Genomic DNA, 22,715 nt, shown 5'->3' with positions numbered 1-22,715 from the left:
AGAGAGTCAAGCAGAACCTCCCCACGGCTCTTACAAAATGTTTCTGAATGGTACATTTTATTATTATTATTCTATTCTATTCTACTATTATTATATAAGAATTTCGATACACTGTTACTTGAAAATGCTACTGCTGCTTATAGCTTTTGAGATTAGGTTTTCTCCTGATTAAACATTTAATATAACTGAATAAATGACAGAGTAATACAGTTTTTTAAAGTTATTGTTTTATCGATATAATGAACAACCGTTTATCTATTCACAAAACATAGTTTTCTCTGTGTATCGTTTTCTTTAGGTACACTTTTGTCTTACATACACAAAATAGCATCGAACTAACTGGCTACTATGAACAAACAGCGTTGGCATTGGTTTACGTTCTTGATCAAATCGAAAAATTACGTCATGAAGTATACATGGAAAATACATTTACAAAATTAGTACATAATTACAAATTCAGGTCCAAAATGTTTGTACGCGTTTGTCATAGACACACAAAATAGCATAACTAAGTGGCTACTAAAACCAGCGCTGGCATTTGTTTACGTCCTTGATAAAACTAAAACATTACGTCTGAAATTATACATGCAAATACATTTAAAATTATTAAGTCTTACCGGTTGTGGCCCAACAACTGCTGCCTCTGGTTTTAAAGTTGGAACTGCTTCATGTTTTAGTAACAGTTGAATCCGGCATTGAGTTCATGGAGATTCTGGAAGCTGTCTTCCGTAAAATGTGCAGCACAGAGAGATAAATTACGATTGTAATTTTCAGGAACATATTCAAACATAAATTGTAGCCATTGTTGACGAACTACAGCGTCCGTAGGAAGCCTGAACACAGAAGACCTGACAGCTGGGTGAAAATAACACACTTTCGACGGCATGGCTACTGCTCTCCACTATAACTCTTCCTCTTCGAGAAAGCAGCAGAAATATGGCCATGCCCCCTTTTTTGAATATTCCGGAGGGAGGGTTGGTTCTGGGTTAGTTACGTATAAAACCCGGGAGTATCTCGTAGTCCCATTCGAGTCGTTTTTGTAGGCATTAAACTTCCTGATTTTTAAAAGACGATATCTCTGCTTACATTTAACTTTCAGTGCAGCAACTTTGCAGATACTGTTCATGCACCAACAGCAACATTACACACTATTTAAAATGAAAAAAGTGAAATCGCAATCAACCACCCCTTTAACAATATAATCAAAATATAAATAAAGGTTAAAGCACCTTTTGAGTACTCAGTCATACCTGTAAACAAATCCTGTTCAAATATTTAAAGGAATAGTTCACCCAAAAATGAAATTCTATCATCATTTACTTACCCTCAAGTTCTTCCAAACCTGTATCTTTCTTTCTGCTTAACACAAATGAAGATATTTTGAAGAATGTTTGGAGTAACTTGAGGGTGAGTAAATTACAGAATTTTCATTTTTGGGTGAACTATCCCTTTAAAGCTGCAGTAGGGAGTTTTGAGAAAACGTTGACTTAGCCTGAAAATTTGAACAAGCACAACCTACGGTCCAACACCCTTGCTCTCTGCTGCGCTACAGCCCTCCCTCCACAGCTCCTCCCCCACAGCGGAGCCTGCCGTGAACGCGCAGGCTAGTAAGCAGGATTATAAACAGTCATAGCACATTCACTAATAAGGACGAAACATCAAAAATATGCTTTACATTGACTATGGCCTGCCCATACTTTGACTACAAACTTGGTCCTCAAATCATTATGTATTTTGCAGTACATGTAACTTTATAACGTTGCACTTTTTCTTTAAGTTATAAATAGCTAGTAAGATAACGTTAATATAACGGTAACTAACGTTACAGTATGTAAGTAATTATTCTAGCGATATGTAATGGTAGATGAGGTTTGCTAGTACATTATTTCAGCAACATGACAAGCCAGTGAATTAGCAGGTTTCAATTGTTGCTTGGCACAGTGCGTGACATTTTATCTACATGTTATGCTGCTAGAGTTTTGACACCGAGTCAATGGGCTCTGTCTAATTCTTTCTTTTTTTTCGCTTGTTTATCGTCACTGGTCTTTTTCCTTTTACCTCTTTATTTTATGAGCAGGGGCAACTCGAGAAATTGGCAGTTTAGGTTGTTTCTCCGCCATTAGCACAGCTGCAGCACACTGGCAATCTTGAGTTTGAACGACGTTACTCGCTCGCTCGAGAGGGGTGTGATCAGCATGTACACGAGCGTGATTGAAACTGCTAAGACATTCCTCCTGGCTCTGATTGGTTGTTTCTGACTGGGAGAGGTGTATTTCTGCAAATGGCAATAGGACCACTGCGAGGAGCCAGAGGAGCTTGATTTTCTCATAGATTATCTCTCTCATATTCTACTGTCAGGACATAATGACAGTTTTAACAAATATGTAAAAAATCTTTTTTTTATAAAAGTTACCTACAGCAGCTTTAAAGGGATATTTCACCCAAAAATGAAAATTCTGTCAGTATTTACTCGCCCTCATGTTGTTCCAACCCCCTAAGACCTTCGTTCATCTTCAGAACACGAATTAAGATATTTTTGATGAAATCTGAGAGCTGGATCACTCCTCCATACTAGTCCATAGGCTTCTTGAGGGAGAGGCTTCTGTGAGTAGAGCGCAGTCTCGGGTGTACCCCTCAGCCTGCGAGGGGCGATGGGGGTATGTGGCGAGCAGGGTGTCGTGAGTGATAATGAATGACACCTGTGAGACGCACCGGTCTCGCATCTCTCACTGAGGAGTGGAAGCATAAAAGGAGGAGCGACGACTTAAGATCGAGAGAGGAACAGGCCTGATTTTATGTTGTGTTTTGGTTCTGTTTTGTGTAGCCAGCAGTCATCCGCGAGGGGCTGCTGGCGGATACTTTGTTTTTGTATTTACTTTATTTTATCATTAAAAGTTGTTTGATTGTTCTCCTTCTTCCCATACAGTCTGAACCCCGCAGTATTATATATCTGTTGTACGGTTCAATATGTAGGGAAGGAAGAGGACAGGATCGGCTTGGGAGACTGTGAGGATTATTCCAAAAACAAAATAAAAGTACAAATAAAAGGTGCACACACAACACTGCAACAAACAACTCAGTTCATAAAGGGTTAATTCCCTCAAGCCGTCCTGCACTCCTGCACTCGGCTCACTCTCTCTCGCTCTCTCTCGCTCTCTTTTCACAGTCCTTTCTCCGTGCTGCTTCACACGCGCGCTCACCCACAGGTCTCCCGGTTGTCTGTCTCTCAAAAATTGTTTCCCCGTCGCTTATATGCGGTCTCTCCACGGCAATCACTGAAACAAGACACAGGTGTTTGTCATTTGCACTTGACCCACTTGACCTACGCCGAGCCTCTACGCTATACACTACGCATTGATTTTCATTTATACTTCTGCCTCATTGTCCACGTTGACGCGCAATTACACATAGAGAGGGAACTTGTGAAACCCGAGGGAGGGGTTCTAGCAGACCAATCACAGCACTTGCGTCCGCGTAGAATTGCCGCGTTGTTACATTTTTGGAGAGGTGCACATCAGGGTACGCCGAAGGCTACACACAGCCTACGACGTAGCTATGGCGTAAGTTCGACGCAGAAGTATAAATTGGGCTTTACGCCGCACCTGTCTTCCGATCCTCTCTCCTGTCACAGACTTCGCTAGACAACGCCCCCCGTTGCCACAATATCGCATTTATGTTATATTATGGAGCATATAAATGTTTAATATGATGCTTATACAAAGACATTTTATTTCAACATATTTCAGTCAATTTCACTCATCTTAGTTTAGCGATATAGTTTGGAAAAAGCCAAACTTGTCAATGTGTACATGTTCATGTAAAAATAGCATGTTTACTAATGTAAGTATCTGAAGTAGCTAAATGAAACCTGCATCTGCGCCATTCATTCACACAGAGGCACGCATAACATGCAGGATTCATATTTAAACAGTCTTTTTGCAGTTTACAGACACTAGTCCATATCGCGATTGGAATAAAGAACTTAAGAATAAAGAACTTACCCTTCACAATCCTCGGCTGGCTCCTCGAAATGAAACTGAAACCAGACTGCTCTTATTCTGAGGCAAATTATTCTAGGATTATTCCTCACCATGTCCCAAGACGATGTAGTACATGTACATGAAGTACAGGAATCTGATTGATTGTTTGCATGGATCGTCTCAGAACATTAGCATTTGAATAGCATGCACTCTGCGTAGCCGTGCTCACATTATCGAAAAATGAGCTGACACGAGAACGACTGACATCTCTCTTTCCATACAGATTACATAAACAAATATTATTATTTTTTTTTAATTAGATCATATAAAAGTAGACACTTAAATGTTTATAAAGATATGTATGCGCTGAGTTTTGTTTAATTTTAAAGATGTTCTCCTGAAAAAAGTTCACAGAGACCGAGACGGCAGAAAGCACACCCTGTTTGTTTTTGTTTATTTTACAAAAGCACAGTGTTTTGTTTTGATTTCAAGTAAACACATACAAAAGTAGACATTTTACAGTTTTATATAACCATAAATGACAGAGTATTTTACGTCGATTTTGCTGCTTGTGAAGAAAATCCAGCAAAACACGCTGATTCGTTTTTCGACCCTAGAGGGTTACAACGTTCTTTAGACCAAAGGTTTTTGCATGTGCATACTTCACAGCCTTGTTGGTCATATATTTTTTTTCAGTATGGCGATGGGGGTATTAACGTTCCCATAGAGTTGAGTTCCACTCAAAAGGGAACATCTCAGGTTACGTATACAGTATAACCCCATTTCCTGAGAAGGAATGAGACACTGCATCGCTTTGGCATACTTCTGGCAATGGCAGAAAACATTCCCCTTCAGACAATTAGAATCTGGTGAAGTGAATTTTATTTGCCTATTTGACGTCTTAGTGACCCTCTGAAGCTATGTCATGTGACTATGCTGTTGGCCAATTGAGGTTGGCGTTTTTTACACATGCTTCACACACAGGCTCACTCAGAAGCTTTGAACGTCATGATGCAGTGTCTTGTGTGGTGTCAAGACATTACCATCACTTTACCAAAAAGCTTGAGGTTCTGTAATGTTAAAAGCTTGAAGGTTTGAGAATTGAAAATGAGGTATTTAAGACATAATTATTTGTATTGCAACTTGTGGTGTTAGTTGGTTCTTGTAAAGGGCGAACCCGAATGTGTGAATACTCTTAAACTGAACTGTTTCCAGAATATTGCTTCCAATCATAATGTAATTTAAAATGTGTTATTTATTATTTAAATCAAAATAAATCACTTACTCAAAAATTATTCTATATTTTATCAGTTTACTTGTGACCATTAACCAACGTCAGAGAACCGTGAACTTGTGAATGTGTCGTTAAATTATTGAAATATTAACTTAAGATCTCAGGGAAAACTTAAAGTAAATATTTTACATCTTAGGGGTTTGACTGAAAAAAAGTTTGTGTACCCCTTAAAAGTATAAAGACTTAATAATGACGGTCAGCATGTCTCTATATTTACTTCTGTGGAATTTTAATTAAAATTCTACATGTAGAATTCATCATCAAATCCCAGTCATTTTACCCCTTCATTTGTCCACCTTTCTCTAGGTTATCTATGATGAAAGAGTTGTATGGTAAGTCTTGTAACTGTTTGTTTCTTCTACACCCATTTCCACATGTTCAAGCAGAGTAGTCTCATTATTTAGAAGCATTAGAAAGTTAATATATGTATACTTATATGAGATATTTTTCTATATGAGAGTTGTATTCGCTAACAATCTTTGTATCCATTGTTATAGGTGGGAATCCATGCTTCTGATCTCCATGTATGGAGTCTATATCCTTATCATGAAGTGAGTATAAATAATGCTGTTCTCCATTTAATTGCCTTTAGAAAGCATTCAGAGTAGTATTCTATTCATGAAGTAAAGTATCCCTCCACTTTTATCACCCTTTTTTGGAACATTTTAGAAGATATTTGAAGATTTTCTAAATAACCAAACCCATTAACATGCAATTAATTTTCCGAAAGCATAACATTCATTTTGCATTCAAACTTTAGAACTATATTCTTTCGAATGGTTATTTCCATAATAAGTACTCTTTAAAAGTATGCTAAAGCATTCTTTTTTTGCATGTGGGATATCAGTGTATCTCTGACACATCAGAGATATTAGAGTAATTAAGTACTTTACAAAATTTGAGAGAACATTGCTCCACCTATAGTACTTTCAAAAAAAGTGAGACAATTGTCAAGCCTTAAGTTTTATTAGTATAGCATTCTTAACCAACCATACTGTTTCAAAGCACTGTTACTGAAAATTGTGTCTGAAAACTTCTAGTCAGCAAAAAAAAAACTCCCAATATGGTTAGGTTTGAGAGGAAGAATCCTTGCAAGGAATTAAGAAAGTGTAACATAGAATCCTAGAATTAATACTGTAGTACTCATTGTCTTTGTCTGGCTCTAAATCCCAAATGAAGTTAAAATAATAGCCTAGACTAAAACGTCTTTTACCTTTTCAAGCATCTTATCTCTTTATTGCTACGGGTTAAGAATTTCCAAGTTCAAGCTAATAAATGACACCTCTTTCCTCCATATGAGGATAGAGGACCCCGTTTCATTTATTGTTTAGAAAGGAGCCTGGATGAGTAACAGTTTTGTACAGACAACACAGCTTCTAGAGAGATAAGGATCTTCTAGATGACAACAGTCTTCATCAAAGACCTTTTAAGGCCATTAGGGGAAGCTTGAGCTGTCGGAGACTGAGATAAACATCCCTGCTCTCTGTTTTATTGGAGGAGGGAAACTAAAGCATGTTTGGATGCAGAGGTGTTGATAATACAATATACTACATACATATCTCATTCAGATACAACAACCCATGTTGACAATATGAAGAGTATGTTGTTTTTTGGAGGCTGGTGTGCTTTATGTCCCCTTCAAGTGCCTCAAGAGAAACAGCAACTGAAAATCCCTTTGAGAAACTATTATATTAGTTAACTGTGTAACTGAAAAATGTACAATAATACATTTATTGGTATGTTTAAAAAATATATATATATAGTTTGAATAATTAGCGATTAATTTTAAGAATTTACATTTGTGCCACACATTTCAAAGTTTACCTAAAAATGGGCAACATCACAGCTTCATGACAGGTAAGTATGCATGCAAGTAATAATGAAAAGTGCTTAAAATATCTGATGAAATTAAGTATAGATCAAGAACTAATAATTTTGACAAAAACATCAAAATAATGCTCTCAGACATTGTATATAATATGTTTGTAGCACTGAATACTTACAAGAAATGTGTCTAACAGCTTTAGAGATAAAGCATAATTAAGAATGGTTAAATATATATAAAGAAAAATTACAGATAGTGCTGCTTAAGTAGGCAAAACTCAAAACTGTCTCACTAGAGGGTGCTAAAATCATACCAAGAGAATGAATGCATATTTAGTCATATTTAGGTCTTTAGTGTCACATGATCCTTCAGAAATCATTCTAATATGCTGATTTAGAGCTCAATTATTAATAATTACTGTTATTATTATCAATGTTGAAAACAGTTTTACTGCTTTTTAGGATTCTTTGATTTATAGAATGTTCAAAAGAACAGCTTATTTGCAATTGAAATCTTTTGTAACATTATAAATGTCTTTGAAAGTTATTTTAAATTACAATAGTATTAAACACTATTAGTTATTTGTGATAAAATAAATGCAGCCTTAGTGAGTATAAGTCTTCTTACAATCTTCTTGCATAACCTCTTAAAATCTTAACGACCCGATACTTTTGAACAGTAGTATATATTCAAATGTATAAAATATGACACCATTTGTTTTCTAGTCTAACTGTTGTTTGATTTAGCCTTAAAGTCGTCATGAAACGGAAGTTGGGATAGCCTTTTCTTCCTTATTGTGACATATCAGAGTGAAACAGCTTCTTGGACAAGAAAAAATGTAGGATGGGATTTGATTTTGTCTATGGCGAATTGATTGGGTGGTTGCGGTTTGCTATTGGTCGGTCTCATGTGAGTGACAGGTTGGCATGCCCTCGCACCACTGTCACTGCAAGTTATTTTAATCAAAGACTACAAGGCACATGGATATTGTGTAACGATGTGTACGGATAAATCACTTATGATAAATACAGCAATATTCCATAATTTTTTATTTTTTTTTTCATTTTTGATTTCATGGTGACTTTAATCTCATTCACAGGTTTAACCGTCAGATTGCCAGCTTTGTCCAAAGATCATGTGGTAGTCCAGCTCAGTGTTGTATCAGGAGAGAAATGCCCACAGATAAAGAGGGTGATGAAGTGGGAGTCAATTGTAACACCTCCATGGTGCTGTTGAAGAAAGGTACTCATGCATGCCTGTTTTTATTTTCTATAGCAGGAATGCAGTAATATGCATTTATTATTCTGTGATGTTCTCAGCTCCAGCAGACTCCGGGCAGGAATCTCAAGTAGTGATGGTGGATGAGCTGCTGATCTTGAGTCCACACCAGCTCTCATTCCCGGAGGCTGGGCTGCGTGTTATGATCACACCGCATTTCTCCCCACGTACCCGTCTGTCTATGGCTGGACGTATGCTCATCAGTGAGGTGAACTTGAATTTTTTGATGATTTTAAATTTAAACATACTTTGTTATAAATTATGTGCGTGCGTGCGCGTGTGTGTGTGTGTGTGTGTGTGTTTGTGTATAGAGTATATATGGGTTAATGACATGTCATGCATATTTTTGTGTCCAAGTGCATTATTTCTATTTAAAATAGTTTGATAAATTCATGACATATAAAGTATCACTTAAGTCTATAATACCTATTTAGTTTGAATTAATTTTTAGTTCATTTAAATAATACACATTATTCAGAGGAGCACAACATCCAGAGGAGCCCAAATGATCCTTGAGGCAGAGTGAAAAGATTTGTTCTCTCAAAGAAAAGGTAAAAACTGCTCATTTCTAGTATGGGTAGGTTTGGTACACTTTCCATATCAGGTGGTACAACTACAATATACTATTTGGTTGTATTGGCTGACATAAAAACAATAATAATAAAAAATAATTTAAACACTTTGTAATGTTATTTAACAACTTAACAACTTTAAATTCAATTCAAATTCAAATTCAAATTCCAACTGATAAATGGAGTTTTCCTTCTCTTTACCATCTCTCTCCTGCACATTTCAGAGACAGAGGCTGCTTAGGGAGAGCAGGACCCCAGTGAAGACATTTAGTTCTAGAGGGATAGTAAATGGAGGAAGTGCTGAACCACAGCAGACACTTGAGGAGACAGAAATTATCGATGGTAAGAAAGGAGTAAAGGTGGATGTGGAAAACAATCAGCCTGAAGAAGAGGATGAAGATGGGGACGAAAGGTTCAGACCTCTTCATATTCCTGGTTAGTTCATGAAAGCAGATCGAATGCAATTTATTAGTATTACTATTTGTATATTCAAATAGTTTATTCTTGTGGTAAGCCGTGAATCATCTATAGGATAATTTTTAGTTACCTTTATCTAATATGTATTTAACTGTATGTAATAAGTCAAGTCAAGACACATTTTGTGGTTTATGCAATATAGATTGTTTTAAAGCAGCTTCACTTTAATAAACTGGAAAATAACAGTGTCAATGCTGTAAAATTATGAAACATTCAATTTCAGTTGCTCTACAGAATTAAATAGTGTTAAATGTTGTAAAATTCAATGTTGCAAAGTTATTATTCAGTCATTATGTATTATTATGTAATGTCATTATTCAGCTCAAGTCAGTTCAAAGTTGATTCAATTCAGTTTAATTACTGTCAATGTTGCAAAGTTAGTGTCATTATTCAGCTCAATTCAGTTCTCATCCGAGAGTGTCAGAGTAGTTAAACCAGCAATATTACTGAATATTAACTTATAAACCCAATAACAACCCGTTCTCACTCTGGCACAGTTTTAATCATTCCGATTGTTAAATCCAAACATAGTGCTTACATGAATGCTAAAGAAATGGTCAGGTTAATCTGCGCATTTATATGCCACAAAATACAAAACGGATATTTTGGCATGTGCACACTGCACAAAAATACTGAGTTTTCCACTATTGGCGTGTACTTATCCTCCTACTTGTAACATGAATGCTCTGTTTCATTGTGTTTTCCTGTGACTTAGTATCTCTTTTTTGTTGATTAGTCATTATTTTCACCTCATTAATTAACTCATTCATTCCCTTTGTTTTCTTCATGTATTTATTCCTTGTGTTCTCCCTCATTCTCTGTCCATTCTCATCTTTCTTTTCTTGGGATTTATTTTTAATTAAAACATTTTACAAAAAACATACTGAGAAGTAATCAAAATGGTACTTTGCTAACCTTTTATGGTTTGTTTTCTCTGTGTATTGTGTGCATTAGCTGGATACCGTGCATGTATAAAGTGGTTTGTATCTTGGCCGCTGAGTCTTTTGCTGTATTACACAGTGCCTAACTGTGTTTCGCCACGTTGGCATCGCTGGTTCATGATCACTTTTTTTGCTTCAACCCTCTGGATTGCTATTTTTTCCTACCTCATGGTGTGGATGGTAAGAAAAATATAAAAAATATGGACATTCTTACTAAATATACTTTCTTGTCATTCCATTGGTTGGTGTATTATGATGATTTTTATGATTATGTGGTGTTTTATTAATGTCTTGCAGGTCACCATCATCAGCTACACACTAGATATTCCGGATTACATCATGGGAATCACTTTCCTTGCTGCTGGCACTAGCGTACCCGACTGCATGGCAAGCCTCATTGTTGCCCGCCAAGGTTTGTAACCTTTGTATAAACATAAAACTGTTTGTATGCCTGCTTGTATTATCTTTAATATAATTTTTGGTAAGACTTTAGTGTTAACAACATTAGTTAACTTGAACAACTAACCATGAACAATAGCATTTATTACATTTATTATAATTCTTCGTTAATGTCAATCTCAGCATTTACTACTACATTTGTAAGATCCAAAGTAGTATCTGTTAATGTCTCGGTAACATATGGTAACCCTCGTTCCCTGAAGGAGGGAACGGAGACGCCTTGTCGAGACCGACTAATAGGAATCTTGCTAGAGAAGCCAGTCTACTTCGAGTGAAACTAAACAAGCCAATGCACATTGGCGTGCAATCATTTGGATCAGGTGCACAGTCTCGCAGCGCAGGTATATAATGAGCAGCAGGTGCGATTGCACTTCAGTTTTTTGCTGCGGAGTTAATCCCTTCAGGGAACGAGGGTTACCATATGTAACCGAGACATTCCTCTTCAGTCGGTCAATCGATGCCTCGTCGAGACCGACTAATTGGAATCCCTACCAAAGGGCCACAGCTGCTGCACCCCATCCAGCGCCCTGTGCAAGCCTCTACCTCTTCTTGCCTGGAAGGACGATAGGAGAGGGCTTACACAGAGTGAATCTGTCAATGTTGTTCTGTGATAACCTAGTCCAATGTTGTTCAGTGAGACATTGGATAACACTGGGAAAGGGTGCCCTTTCTGTTAGGAAGGAGAACGCTGCAGAAGCCACTTTCTTCAAGGAGTTATGTGGGAAATGCATATGGACAACCCTAAAGGTTGTACTAAATATAAATAATGGGTGACTTAGCCCAAGGGAAAGCAAAGAGCTGGTCTGAGGTCCTGAAACACTGCGTCCTGTCTACATAGGCGGGGAGAGTGCATACTGGACAGAGCAGTGCCAAGGCTGGGTCTGCCTCCTCCAGGGGCAGCGCTTGCAGATTCACCACCTGGTCCCGGAAGGGAGTGGTAGGAACCTTGGGCACATATCGAAGCCGGGGTCTCAGGATCACGTGAGAGTAGGCCGGCCCGAATTCCAGGCACGCTTCGTCAACGGAGAATGCGTGCAGGTCCCCTACTCCTTGATGGAGGCAAGGCAACCAGGAGCGCTGTCATCATTGATAGGAACTTAAGCTCCAATGATTTGAAAAGGCTCAAAGGGAGCACTCTGCAGGGCAGTTAGAACCACTGAGAGGTCAGAAGAGGGAATGAGAGGAGGGCGAGGAGGATTCAGTCTCCTCTCAGAAAAAAACTCCGGACCTGCTCAGGAAACTGGGGATCAGGTCGTGCTTCCCAACAGACTTACCTTCTACCGTATCACAGTGTGCGGCAATGGCGGCAGCGTATACTTAGAAGGTGGAGGGAGACAGCCTTCGCTCCAACCCTTCTTGAAGGAAGGAAAGTACAACACTGATTGAACATCTCCGGGGGCCTTCTCGGTGAGAAGAGCACGAGTTGACGAAGAGGTTCAACTTCAACGTATAGCCATGTCTCGCGGACGATGCTCTAGCGGAAGTGATGGTAGCCACCCCCGCTGGTGGTAGGGTACTCAAACCTGCCTCGTCCCGTCCATAAGCCACACATGGAGGCTCCATTGATCGGGACGAGGGTACCATAGGGTGCCCCGTCCCGGAGAAAGGAGGTCCTTCCTCAGAGGAATTGTCCAGGGAGGTGCTGTCGCGAGGAGTACTAGTTCAGAGAACCAGGTTCAGGTGGGCCAGTGCGGCGTGACCAGAACAACCTGCTCCTCGTCCTCCCTGATCTCGCACAGGTCTGTGCAAGACGGCTCACTGGGGGAAAACGCATACTTTCGGGGCCCCGCAGCCAGCTGTGTGCCAGTGCGTCCGTGCCGAGCGTGCCCTCGGACAGGGAGCAAAACAGAGCGCAATGGGTCGAGTCGTGGGAGGCAAATAGATCTACCTGTGCATCCCCGAACTGGTCCCAAATCAGCTGAACCGACTGAGGATGGAGTAACCATTCTCCAGGGAAGGGCTGAAGCTGTGGGAGCTCATAGGCTCCACAGTTCAGGGCTCCAGGAAAAATGTCTCGAAGCGACCTCAGATGCTTCTTACTCCATAAGAGGAGGTGGCGGGCGAGTTGCGACATACGGCAGGAGCGCAGACCACCCTGATGGTAGATGTACGCTACTGACGCGGAATGTCAGAGTGGGCTAGTACGCGTTGACCTTGAGCAACGCAAGAGCGGTGCAGAACAAGGCATACTGCCAGCAACTCGAGGCAATAGACATGGTAAGGTGCCAGGTCCTGTCCAGGAGCTGGCGGCAGCGTGTCCATTGCGCATGGCACCCCAGCCCGTGGTGGTGGCATGTGTTGAGGAACAACATGCCCAGAAGCTCGTCCCAGGGGCAGAAGCCCGTAGAAACCGAGGTTTGACCACGGGGTGAAGGTCTGACGGCAGGTCGAAGTAACTGGTACTCGGAGCACGCCGTGTTGCCATGCCCACCTTGGGACTCGGTTGCGAAGCCAAAGCTGAAGCGGTCTCATATGAGCAATCCGAGTGGCGATGTTGCGGCTGAGGACGCCATATGCCCGAGGAGCCTCTGAAAAAAACTTCAGTGGAACTGCACTCTTGCGCTTGATAGTCTCAGGCAAGTCAGCAGTGGATGAGTGGAGAAGACTACCAAGTCAATACAGAGAAAAGAGATCCTCTGCACGGGGGAAAGTTTACTCTTTTCCCAGTTGACCCGAAGGCCCAGACGAGCTAGGTGCCGAAGCACTGGGTCCCTGTGTTCGCAAGCCTGGTCTCGAGAGTGAGCTAGGATAGCCAGTCGCCGAGATAGTTCAGGATGCAAACCCCGTGTTCCAATGGAGGAACAAGGGCTACCTCGACAACCTTTATGAAGGCGCAAGGAGACGGGGCTAGCCCAAATGGGAGAACTGCGTACTGATAAGTGCGCCCCCTGACAGCAAATGAGTCTGAGTCGAAGGAGAACGGAGACCTAAAAGTAGGCGTCCTTCAGGTCGATCGCTGCAAACCAATCCTGTGGCCGCACACATTCGGAAATGCGTTTGGCCAGGAGCATCTTGAACGGCAGCCTGTGAAGGGGGCGGCTCAGATGCGCAGGTCCAGGATTGGCTGTAAGACCCGGGCCGGACGTGGACGGCATAGCGGCCCGGTGTGGGGGCACGGTCATAACCGCACCCAGACAGAGGAGTCCAGGGAAGGACCAGCGTTCTGCAGGGGCCTGCTCTGCCAGAGGTCTGGCGAGAGAGGGGGATGAGAGCGGTACGGTCCGGGGATGGCACGCACTGTCATCCGGCTCTGAGACAGACGGGGACGATTGGTGCACGGCTCGGGGGCTGAGTCACGCTGCGGCCAGACCACCGTCAAAATATCTCGTCCTGTCAGTCCCCTCAGAGAAGGCTACTGCAGACGCACATTTAGCAGCCAACGAGTCGGCAACACAGCCCGCTCGCCTGGACACAAACGCCTTTTTTATGGTGACCCAGAGAAATCTCAGAAAGAGTATAAATTCTGGTTATCCGGCTCACGCCGAGGGTGTTTTAAGTGTAGAAAAAGTGCCCACAAGTCAGTGCTCACCCCTACACATAAACACGATGCCCCATGTGTCTCACACACTCACAGAGCCCACTCTCACAAAGCTGGCAAATGCCGCTCAAGTGCTAGATGTAGATAATGTGCCCACAAATCGTTCCGTTTCCGAGATCAGAGGGCGCGCGCGCCCCCCACACACCTCCAGTTCAGTTTCCCGAGCCAGCGAAGTGCGGCGATCGGAACCCGGAGTCCATTCTGCCCCTAGCTATACATGTAGAAGCATGAAAGGCTATTTCAGGTGTGTCCGAATGGGTGCTGAGCACAATAAGACAGGGCTATTCGCTTCAGTTCGCTCGCCGCCCCCCTCGCTTTGAAAGTGGATGTAGCGCATCTACTCCGCGCAGAAATAGCCAAAATGCTGTGCAAAGGGGCCATAGAACTAGTACCTCCTTCTCTGAGCGAGTCCGGCTTTTACAGCCGTTATTTTCTCGTACCCAAGAAGGACGGAGCTCTAAGACCTATCTTAGATCTGAGATATTTGAACAAAGCTCTCATGAGATGGCCGTTCAAAATGCTCACGACCAAACAAATCCTCGCGCAAATCCGCCCGAGGGACTGGTTTATCTCTCTCGATCTGAACGATGCATACTTTCAGATCCCGATAGTCCCCCGTCACAGGCAATTCTTGATATTCGCCTTCGACGGTCGGGCATATCAATACACTGTCCTCCCGTTCGGCCTGTCTTTGGCACCCCGTACATTTACGAAGTGCATGGATGCGGCTCTCGCCCCCTTGAGAGTGAAAGGGCTGCGAATTCTGAACTATTTGGACGATTGGCTGATTTTAACACAGTCAGAGATAGAACTGTTATCTCACAGAACAGTGCTTCTCAGCCATCTGGAAAGCTTGGGCCTCACGGTCAACTGGACCAAGAGCTCATTACTGCCCAGTCAGTCAGCTTCCTTTCTAGGAATAGAACTGGACTCTGTGGCTATGACGGCCCGCCTATCGACACAGTGTGCGCGCCGTGTTCGACACCTGGCCGCGTCTTTCCAGGAGGGCAGCATCACATCTCTGAAGACATTCCAGAGGATGCTAGGCTGTATGGCATCAGCTGCGGCTGTGCTTCAGCTGGGCTTGCTGCGCATGCTCCCGCTACAACGCTGGCTGAACGCCCAAGTGCCTCACCAGGCTTGGGTTTCAGGCTACAGACGAATCAGAGTGACTCAGAGCTGCGTTTTTGCTCTCCAGCCCTGTCACCAGCGGGGAGTGACAATGGGGGCTGTCTCACAGGGGAGATTAACATCACCCTCACTATCGGACGCGGGCTTAAGAGAGGAGATCTCTCCTCACCGGAATCGGCCAAGGGGCTGTGTGCTGTCTGCTGGCTGCTGCACTGCGTTGACAATAAATGCTAAATTAAGGATAATTTTTGGCTTCAATATCTCGAGCAAAGATGACTTTACCCGTAGCGTAAGCTAGCTTACGCAATACTCGTTCCCTCTTCTAGAGAGAACCGAGGTTACATATGTAACTGAGTACATTATTAATTATAGATTGTTTAAGAGTTCTATGTATTCTACACGGTGTTGCATTTATCCTCGTCTTTTGTTTAATTCTGTTTTTTTTTCATCTGTGCCTCATCTCATCATCTTCCTCAGCCCCTACGTCTCTCACACACACACGTTGGGTTTCCATGTTTTATGGGCACTTTCCACTTCGAGGGCAGACCGGTCTTTAGCCTGTGGTCAGACCAGGAGAGATGCTTCCACATAAACTGTCTGGAAATGATAGTGGTCGAGAAATGATAGCGGAGCTCAAACGCTTCCTCCCGTTCATACAGGACCACCATTTTCTAGTCCGCCTTGACAACATGTCTGAGGTGTCCTACATAAACCGTCAGGGCGGTGTCAGATCCAGAAGCCTCTGCCATCTGACAGAACGCCTTCTTGTATGGTCTCAGTACCTCCTGCGCTCGCTGAGAGCTGAGCATGTGCCAGGCCACATGAACAACGGTCCAGACAAACTACCTGTCTAGGAACTACGTTTCCCCAGGGGAATGGTCCCTGCGACCCCAGACAGTCCAGTCGCTGTGGCGCCTTTTCGGCAAAGCGAAAGTCGACCTGTTTGCGTCAAAAGACAACGCTCATTGCCCACTGTTCTTTACAAAGAACGAGGATGCGCTGGCCCAAATCTGGCCCAGCCTCCCACTTTATGCTTTCCCTCCGGTCTCTCTGTTACCACAGGTAATCAAGAGGATCAGGGAAACACGCCACTCGGTGCTCCTTATAGCCCCGCGCTGGGAGAACCAAGCATGGTTCCCGGAGCTGATGCGGCGAGGAGAGATCTCCTCTCTCAAGCCCGCGTCCAATAGTGAGGGTGATGTTAATCTCCCCTGCCCCGTCAGGGCACTGAGGGCTTACATTACGCGCTCCGCCTCTTTCATGCGTTCGGAACAGCTCTTTGTTTCGTTTGGTGGGCGCACCAAAGGTCTCGCCGCCTCGAAACAGAGCCTGTCCAGATGGATAGTGGAAGCTATCACATCCGCCTATAAGTCTAAAGGTCTGCAATGCCCCTTGGGCATCAGGGCGCATTCCACCAGAGGCGTGGCCTCTTCGTGGGCTTGGTCCAGCGGAATTTACATTCAAGACATTTGTGAGGCGGCAGGCTGGGCCTCTCCGTCCACATTTGTTAGGTTTTATAACCTGGAAGTTCCCGCCTTGCAGGCTAGACTTCTGTCAGTGTGAGCGGTGTTTATACTCTGGCCAGATTATCATGCGCAGACAACTCTCACGTGACATTAGCTCTCCTGGTTTAGCTGCACTATATGGTGAATAGTTATATGGACCGGCGACACCGCTCTGTATACCCTGTATGTGCATATAACATGTGCTGGCCCACATTGCTGGCCACCTGTTTCCCACTTATATATGTTCCCTGGGAATCCCTGGGACTCATGAAGTGGAGGCTGGGTGCGCACGGCGTTGACAATGGGTTCCCGTAGCGTAAGCTAGCTTACGCAATACGAGAGAACCTCTCGTAAGAGAACGTACACGGTTACATACGTAACCTCGGTTCTCTCTAGAAGAGGGAACGAGTATTGCGTAACCTGACCGTGTAGGCGCCACGAGCGTTTTTCGCTTCAGCTGATGAAACCAGTGACACAGCCTCTGAGCCTGGCTTTTATACGCTAAGCCACCCCCATTCTGGCGGGCTATGACGCGTAGAGGGCGGGACGTCACGCGCGAGGCTCAGTGGTAGGCTGCAGCAGTTGCCGCACGGCAGCCAATGAGCACGCAATATGGCCTGCTCTAGGCCTGCTGGCTGCTGCACTGCGTTGACAATAAATGCTAAATTAAGGAAAAATTTTGGCTTCAATATCTCGAGCAAAGATGACTTTACCCGTAGAGTAAGCTAGCTTACGCAATACTCGTTCCCTCTTCTAGAGAGAACCGAGGTTACATATGTCACCGAGTACATTATTAATTATAGATTGTTTAAGAGTTCTTTGTATTCTACACGGTGTTGCATTTATCCTCGTATTTTGTTTAATTCTGTTTTTTTTTTCATCTGTGCCTCATCTCATCATCTTCCTCAGCCCCTACGTCTCACACACACACGTTGGGTTTCCATGTTTTATGGGCACTTTCCATAGACATAATCATTTTTATACTGTACAAACAGTATATTCTATCCCATAAATCTTCAGAAAACTTTCTGCATTTTTACATTTTCAAAAAGCATCACATAGTATGATTTATAAGCGGTTTTCCTTGTGGGAACCAAAAATGTCCACACAAGAACAAGGATTTTAGATACTGCCATCTTTGTGGGCACAATTTGTCCCCATAACATAGTATTTACTAGGACCACACACACAATTATTTGGAAAATGTACTGCAATGATGTTGTATTATGTGTCTCAGGAATGGGGGACATGGCAGTGTCTAACTCCATTGGAAGCAATATCTTTGACATCCTGCTGGGACTGGGCTTCCCTTGGACTCTAAGAACTCTAGTAGTAGACTATGGATCAACAGTGAGCATTTTACGTATTCTAAAACCGATGCAAACGTCTTCTCATTGATGCTTTCATCTGATCTGTCTGTGTCTTTTGTCAGGTATTCATCAATAATAAGGGCCTGGTCTATTCTGTTATCCTGCTGCTCGCATCAGTCTTCCTCACTGTGAGCAACCCAGTACCACAACATACAAGCCCTACACCAGAAACTCTCAACCATATTTGGTTTGCATAATAATTACATAATCGTAAAAAATAATAATTTTGGTAACGCTTTAGTTTGGGGTCCAAGTCTCACTATTAACTAGTTGCCTTTAGCATGCAAATGTATAGGAAATGGCTGTTTATTAGTACTTAAAAAATAAAAGAATAAAAAAGGTAATTTCGAGTTTATAATCCATAATTCTGAGAAAAAAATCTGAATTGTGAGATTCAACTTTTTTTTCTTTTTTCTCAGAACTGAGGACTTTTGTTAAGAATATTGGTCACACTTTAGATTAGGGTCCAATTTTCATTATTAACTATTAACTGCGACTAATTACTGCTTATTGATAGTTAGTTAGGTAGTTGTTAAGTTTAGGTATGGAGTAGGATTAAGGGATGTAGAATATGGTCATACAGAACATTAATATGCGCTTTATATTTCCCTCTGGGGATAAAAAATGAATCAGAAAGTGGGATATCAAAAGGATAGGCAGTGAAATCCCCCTAATCACACACTGACTACCCACATACTCAATGCTATTAGTGTCCATGTTAACTGTGTTATGTGTCTTGTAGGTCCTGAGTGTGCATCTGAATGGCTGGAAGCTGGATCGGAAACTAGGTCTTGGTCTCTTGCTCCTTTACTCCGTTTTTTTGCTCAGCTCCATCCTCTTTGGTCAGCTCTAGAAGCTTCACACAAGTTTATATCCTGCAAATCTGACAGTTTTTTTTTTTTTTTTTTTTTTGCATTGTTGTTTTGGGTTGAATTTGATAGTGCTTTTACTGACCAGGTACTAAATGTCGGCTGATTTCATGCCTGCATCCAATGTAGCAGCAAAAGGAAATGACGTGCTCTACAGAATGGTTTTTAAACAGTCAAACTGAAATGACAGTGCTCATTTCCAATCAGTCCTTTGGTCTGTCCATTAAGCACTGCTTCAAGCTGGAAGGTATACTGTATAATATAATGGTTTTATCTGACATCCTTCAAGAACATTGAAGTATTACAATAAGTCACTGTTTAGCTGCTTAGAACTTCAGTATATTCTCTTTGCTGTGTTAAACACTTGTGAAATAGGACACTTTAGCATACTTTTAAAAAGAGTATTTATTATGGGAAAAAATATAAGTGAATGTCATATCTTCAGACACTTAATCGCAGGTTAATTACAATTAAATAAAATTTTATAATAATTTAAATGTATATTAAATGCGATAGGTTGAACTTTACGCTCACTTTAGTGTGACTTAAGTATATCTTTGTAATTTCATTATTACTTCTATTGTCTTTGAAATATGGTTAGTGAACTGCCTAATGCATTATTTATGAGTATTTATGGTTAACTAAAATATACTTTAATGTAATTTCTGTTGAAACTTGTATGTCATGCATTTAAATATATTTGTAATTACACATTTGTAAAGATGAAGTTGCAATTTAGTACATTTAAAATATATTAACTTTAGCTGTAATGTCAAACAGTTCAAATTATAATCAAGTACTTTTCATGTGCATTAATATGTTAGTCAACACATCAAAATAAGTGTACTTCTTTAAACCATGACAAAATATTATTAAAACATAATTTATAATTTAAAAAATTATACATACTTGACTATTACAAAGTACACTTTTTAAAACTGTACTTAGTCAAGTGTCATGACTATGTTTCATAACACAATTATGAAAAGTATACTTTGTTATAAAGGGAAAATTAAAAACTTTTAGGCCTTTTAATTCAATAATATCATTTTTCTGCAAGTACAGTTTTTAAAAAAAATAAAAATGTTAAGATTTGAAGTACATTACAAGTGCACATTCGATACAATTAATGTTTGTCTGTGTTCAGAGCTTTCCAGCTTATGCATACAGTCTCTCTCACCATTGAGGTGTAAACTCATCGGAGCTCGACCTGTGTGAAAATGCTGGAAATGGCTATTTTTCAGCGTTACTGATATACACTATTTCAGTATTTCAGTCTGTTTGTTACTTGGTGACATCCAGAACGTGATAGTTCACCCGAAAATGAAAATTATGTCATCATTTACTCACCCTTTTGTTCCAAACCTGTATGACTTCTTTCTTCAGTGGAACATAAAAGAACATATTTTGAGTAATGCATATTTTTTCCCCATTAAACTGTTCCATTCCTCAAAAAAATCTTCTTTTGTGTTAGAATTTTCATCTTTGAGTGAACTATTTTAAGTATCATTTAACTCCACTTTCATTACACAATAGTAAACATGGTAAAATAACAGCAGACTATTAAAGTTCACTATTATTTTTGCTGTGGATATAAAAATCTTTTGTAAATCAAGGACACGTCACTTAAAGATCAACCGAACATACTTCAGCCTCTGGCTCAAACAGCTCACTATTAGTAAATTACAATTTAATTAACTCATTTATTGCTGTTGACTGATATAATATAATCAATATGTCAGCATGAAAAAGTAACTGTACTCTGATTACGTGTTTGTTTCTTTTTAAAAAGTAATGTATACTCTAATTACAAGTACTTGTTTTTTTTGTTATCGAATTATGTAATAGCACTTGTTATATAAAGACTGTTTATTTACTGTAGTTATTGACAAAGTAATCACGTTGTGGTAATTCTGTCTTTAATCTGTTTGCACTGACTGTAGCAATACTTCTGAATTCATAGACTGATGATTTGATATGTTTTTGATGATCACTGTAAGTGAGTGTGGGAATACTTGTAGAAACATAGTTCTTTAAGCGATAAACAAAACAACACAGGTTTGCCTTTAGTAGTAATTTAACGTGATTGTATTTTTGATAGTAGTTTTTTGGACGTTTTTAAAAAAAAAAAGGTTTGTAACTGGTTGTTATAGAATATAATATGTGTACTGAATTTTTTAGAATTTTCCCCCTTGCAGTCAAAAAAGGGTAACTTTATTGGTAAATAAAATGTTCATATTATTTAAAAAAATATATTTAGGTATTTTTAGGGATATTCGTTATTTATATAGGCTTAGGATTGTTCGTTATTACATGAGAGTACACAGAAAGTTTTACTGTCTACATTTACTACAATTTGTCTAGTTTTATAAAGTCAGGTTGAAGTGTTTATAATATTTCTATAGACATGAATACCTTCATGGATATGGTGTGAGTACTGTAGTGTTGTGTGTTAGACTGAAGAAAACCAATGAGTCTAACAATGTCTAGTCTTTGTTCTGCTAAAAGATCGCTAGACATTTTTTGAGTTGTCTTTTATTGATGTCCACATCTGTTAAGTTGAAGTATACTGTTGTACATTTTCACTATTGATACCATTTCTTATGTTGGCATATATATAGAGAGATATAAATTCTGTTACTTCTGTCTTGTGAGATTCACCAAATGTTGTTAAGATCACAATTGCTTCTGGTTTTAGAGACTGAATGATCAATGCAAAGACAAAACAGGGATGCCACTAAATAATAATAATGGCGGAGAGTGAAAATCAAATGCTTCATGGCTTTTGTTCTACAGACAAATCTGTTTTTGTGTGCAATAAAATGTGCAATAAGAAGAATGAGTGGTTCTGTCAGTGTTTAGTATCATTGAGATTCTACAAATTCAGTGTTTATTTTTATATTTTCTGTTTTCATTTAAGAGTTATAGCCATTATTTTTTTTTATTTTTTTTTTCGTTTTTAATGTCTATATAGTTTTAATTCATTTTTATTTTAGGTTTAGTCATTTGTTTCAAGGAAAATGAGAAATGTTGGCTTTTCAACTAGACGAAATAAAGTGTATTTACTGCAATTTCTTTCAGATAATTTTAAGTAACAAATTTATATACACGTGTCAGGGTGTGGTGTTGAGGAGATGAGGCGAGGACTCAATCGCAGAAAAATGAAGGCTTTTAACAAAAATGAAAAATAAAACAAACAAAAACTACCCCAAGAGGGAAAACTCGACTGACTGAAAACAGACAGGAGGAACATACAAGGTAGAATTACGACGTACATACGACAAACCAGCACAGGACTGCAGACACAAGGAGAATAAATAGGGAGAGCAAACAAGACAGGTAACAGGGAGGGAAAAGGAGAGCACATGGCACAAGGAAACACATGACAATCCATGTGCTCACAGAACACATGAGCACATGGCCAACAAACACAATCACCAGCCATGTACCCCAACAAAACAAGACCTGAACAGCAG

The 22,715-nt window shown here is 40.6% G+C and overlaps 1 protein-coding gene across 1 annotated transcript in view; it reads left to right on the top strand.

Moving 5' to 3' along the window:
- Positions 1-20,323, top strand: part of LOC143710797 (sodium/potassium/calcium exchanger 3) — a 78,474-nt gene extending 58,151 nt beyond the window's left edge. The window contains exons 8-17 of the mRNA XM_077201983.1: positions 5,581-5,606; positions 5,772-5,825; positions 8,199-8,341; positions 8,419-8,585; positions 9,174-9,384; positions 10,381-10,547; positions 10,665-10,779; positions 18,238-18,350; positions 18,433-18,498; positions 19,113-20,323. Coding sequence (XP_077058098.1) covers positions 5,581-5,606; positions 5,772-5,825; positions 8,199-8,341; positions 8,419-8,585; positions 9,174-9,384; positions 10,381-10,547; positions 10,665-10,779; positions 18,238-18,350; positions 18,433-18,498; positions 19,113-19,223 — 1,173 coding nt within the window. The 3' untranslated portion in view covers positions 19,224-20,323. The remainder of the gene's footprint in view (positions 1-5,580; positions 5,607-5,771; positions 5,826-8,198; positions 8,342-8,418; positions 8,586-9,173; positions 9,385-10,380; positions 10,548-10,664; positions 10,780-18,237; positions 18,351-18,432; positions 18,499-19,112) is intronic.
- Positions 20,324-22,715: the final 2,392 nt, after the last annotated feature.

This window comes from Siphateles boraxobius, unplaced genomic scaffold, assembly GCF_051911475.1.
Source record: "Siphateles boraxobius isolate OS27281-9 unplaced genomic scaffold, OSU_SipBor_1 48, whole genome shotgun sequence".
In the NCBI taxonomy this organism is placed as follows: domain Eukaryota; kingdom Metazoa; phylum Chordata; class Actinopteri; order Cypriniformes; family Leuciscidae; genus Siphateles; species Siphateles boraxobius.
Note: the sequence above shows the minus strand (reverse complement) of the source record. Positions and strands in the feature narration are given on the sequence as shown.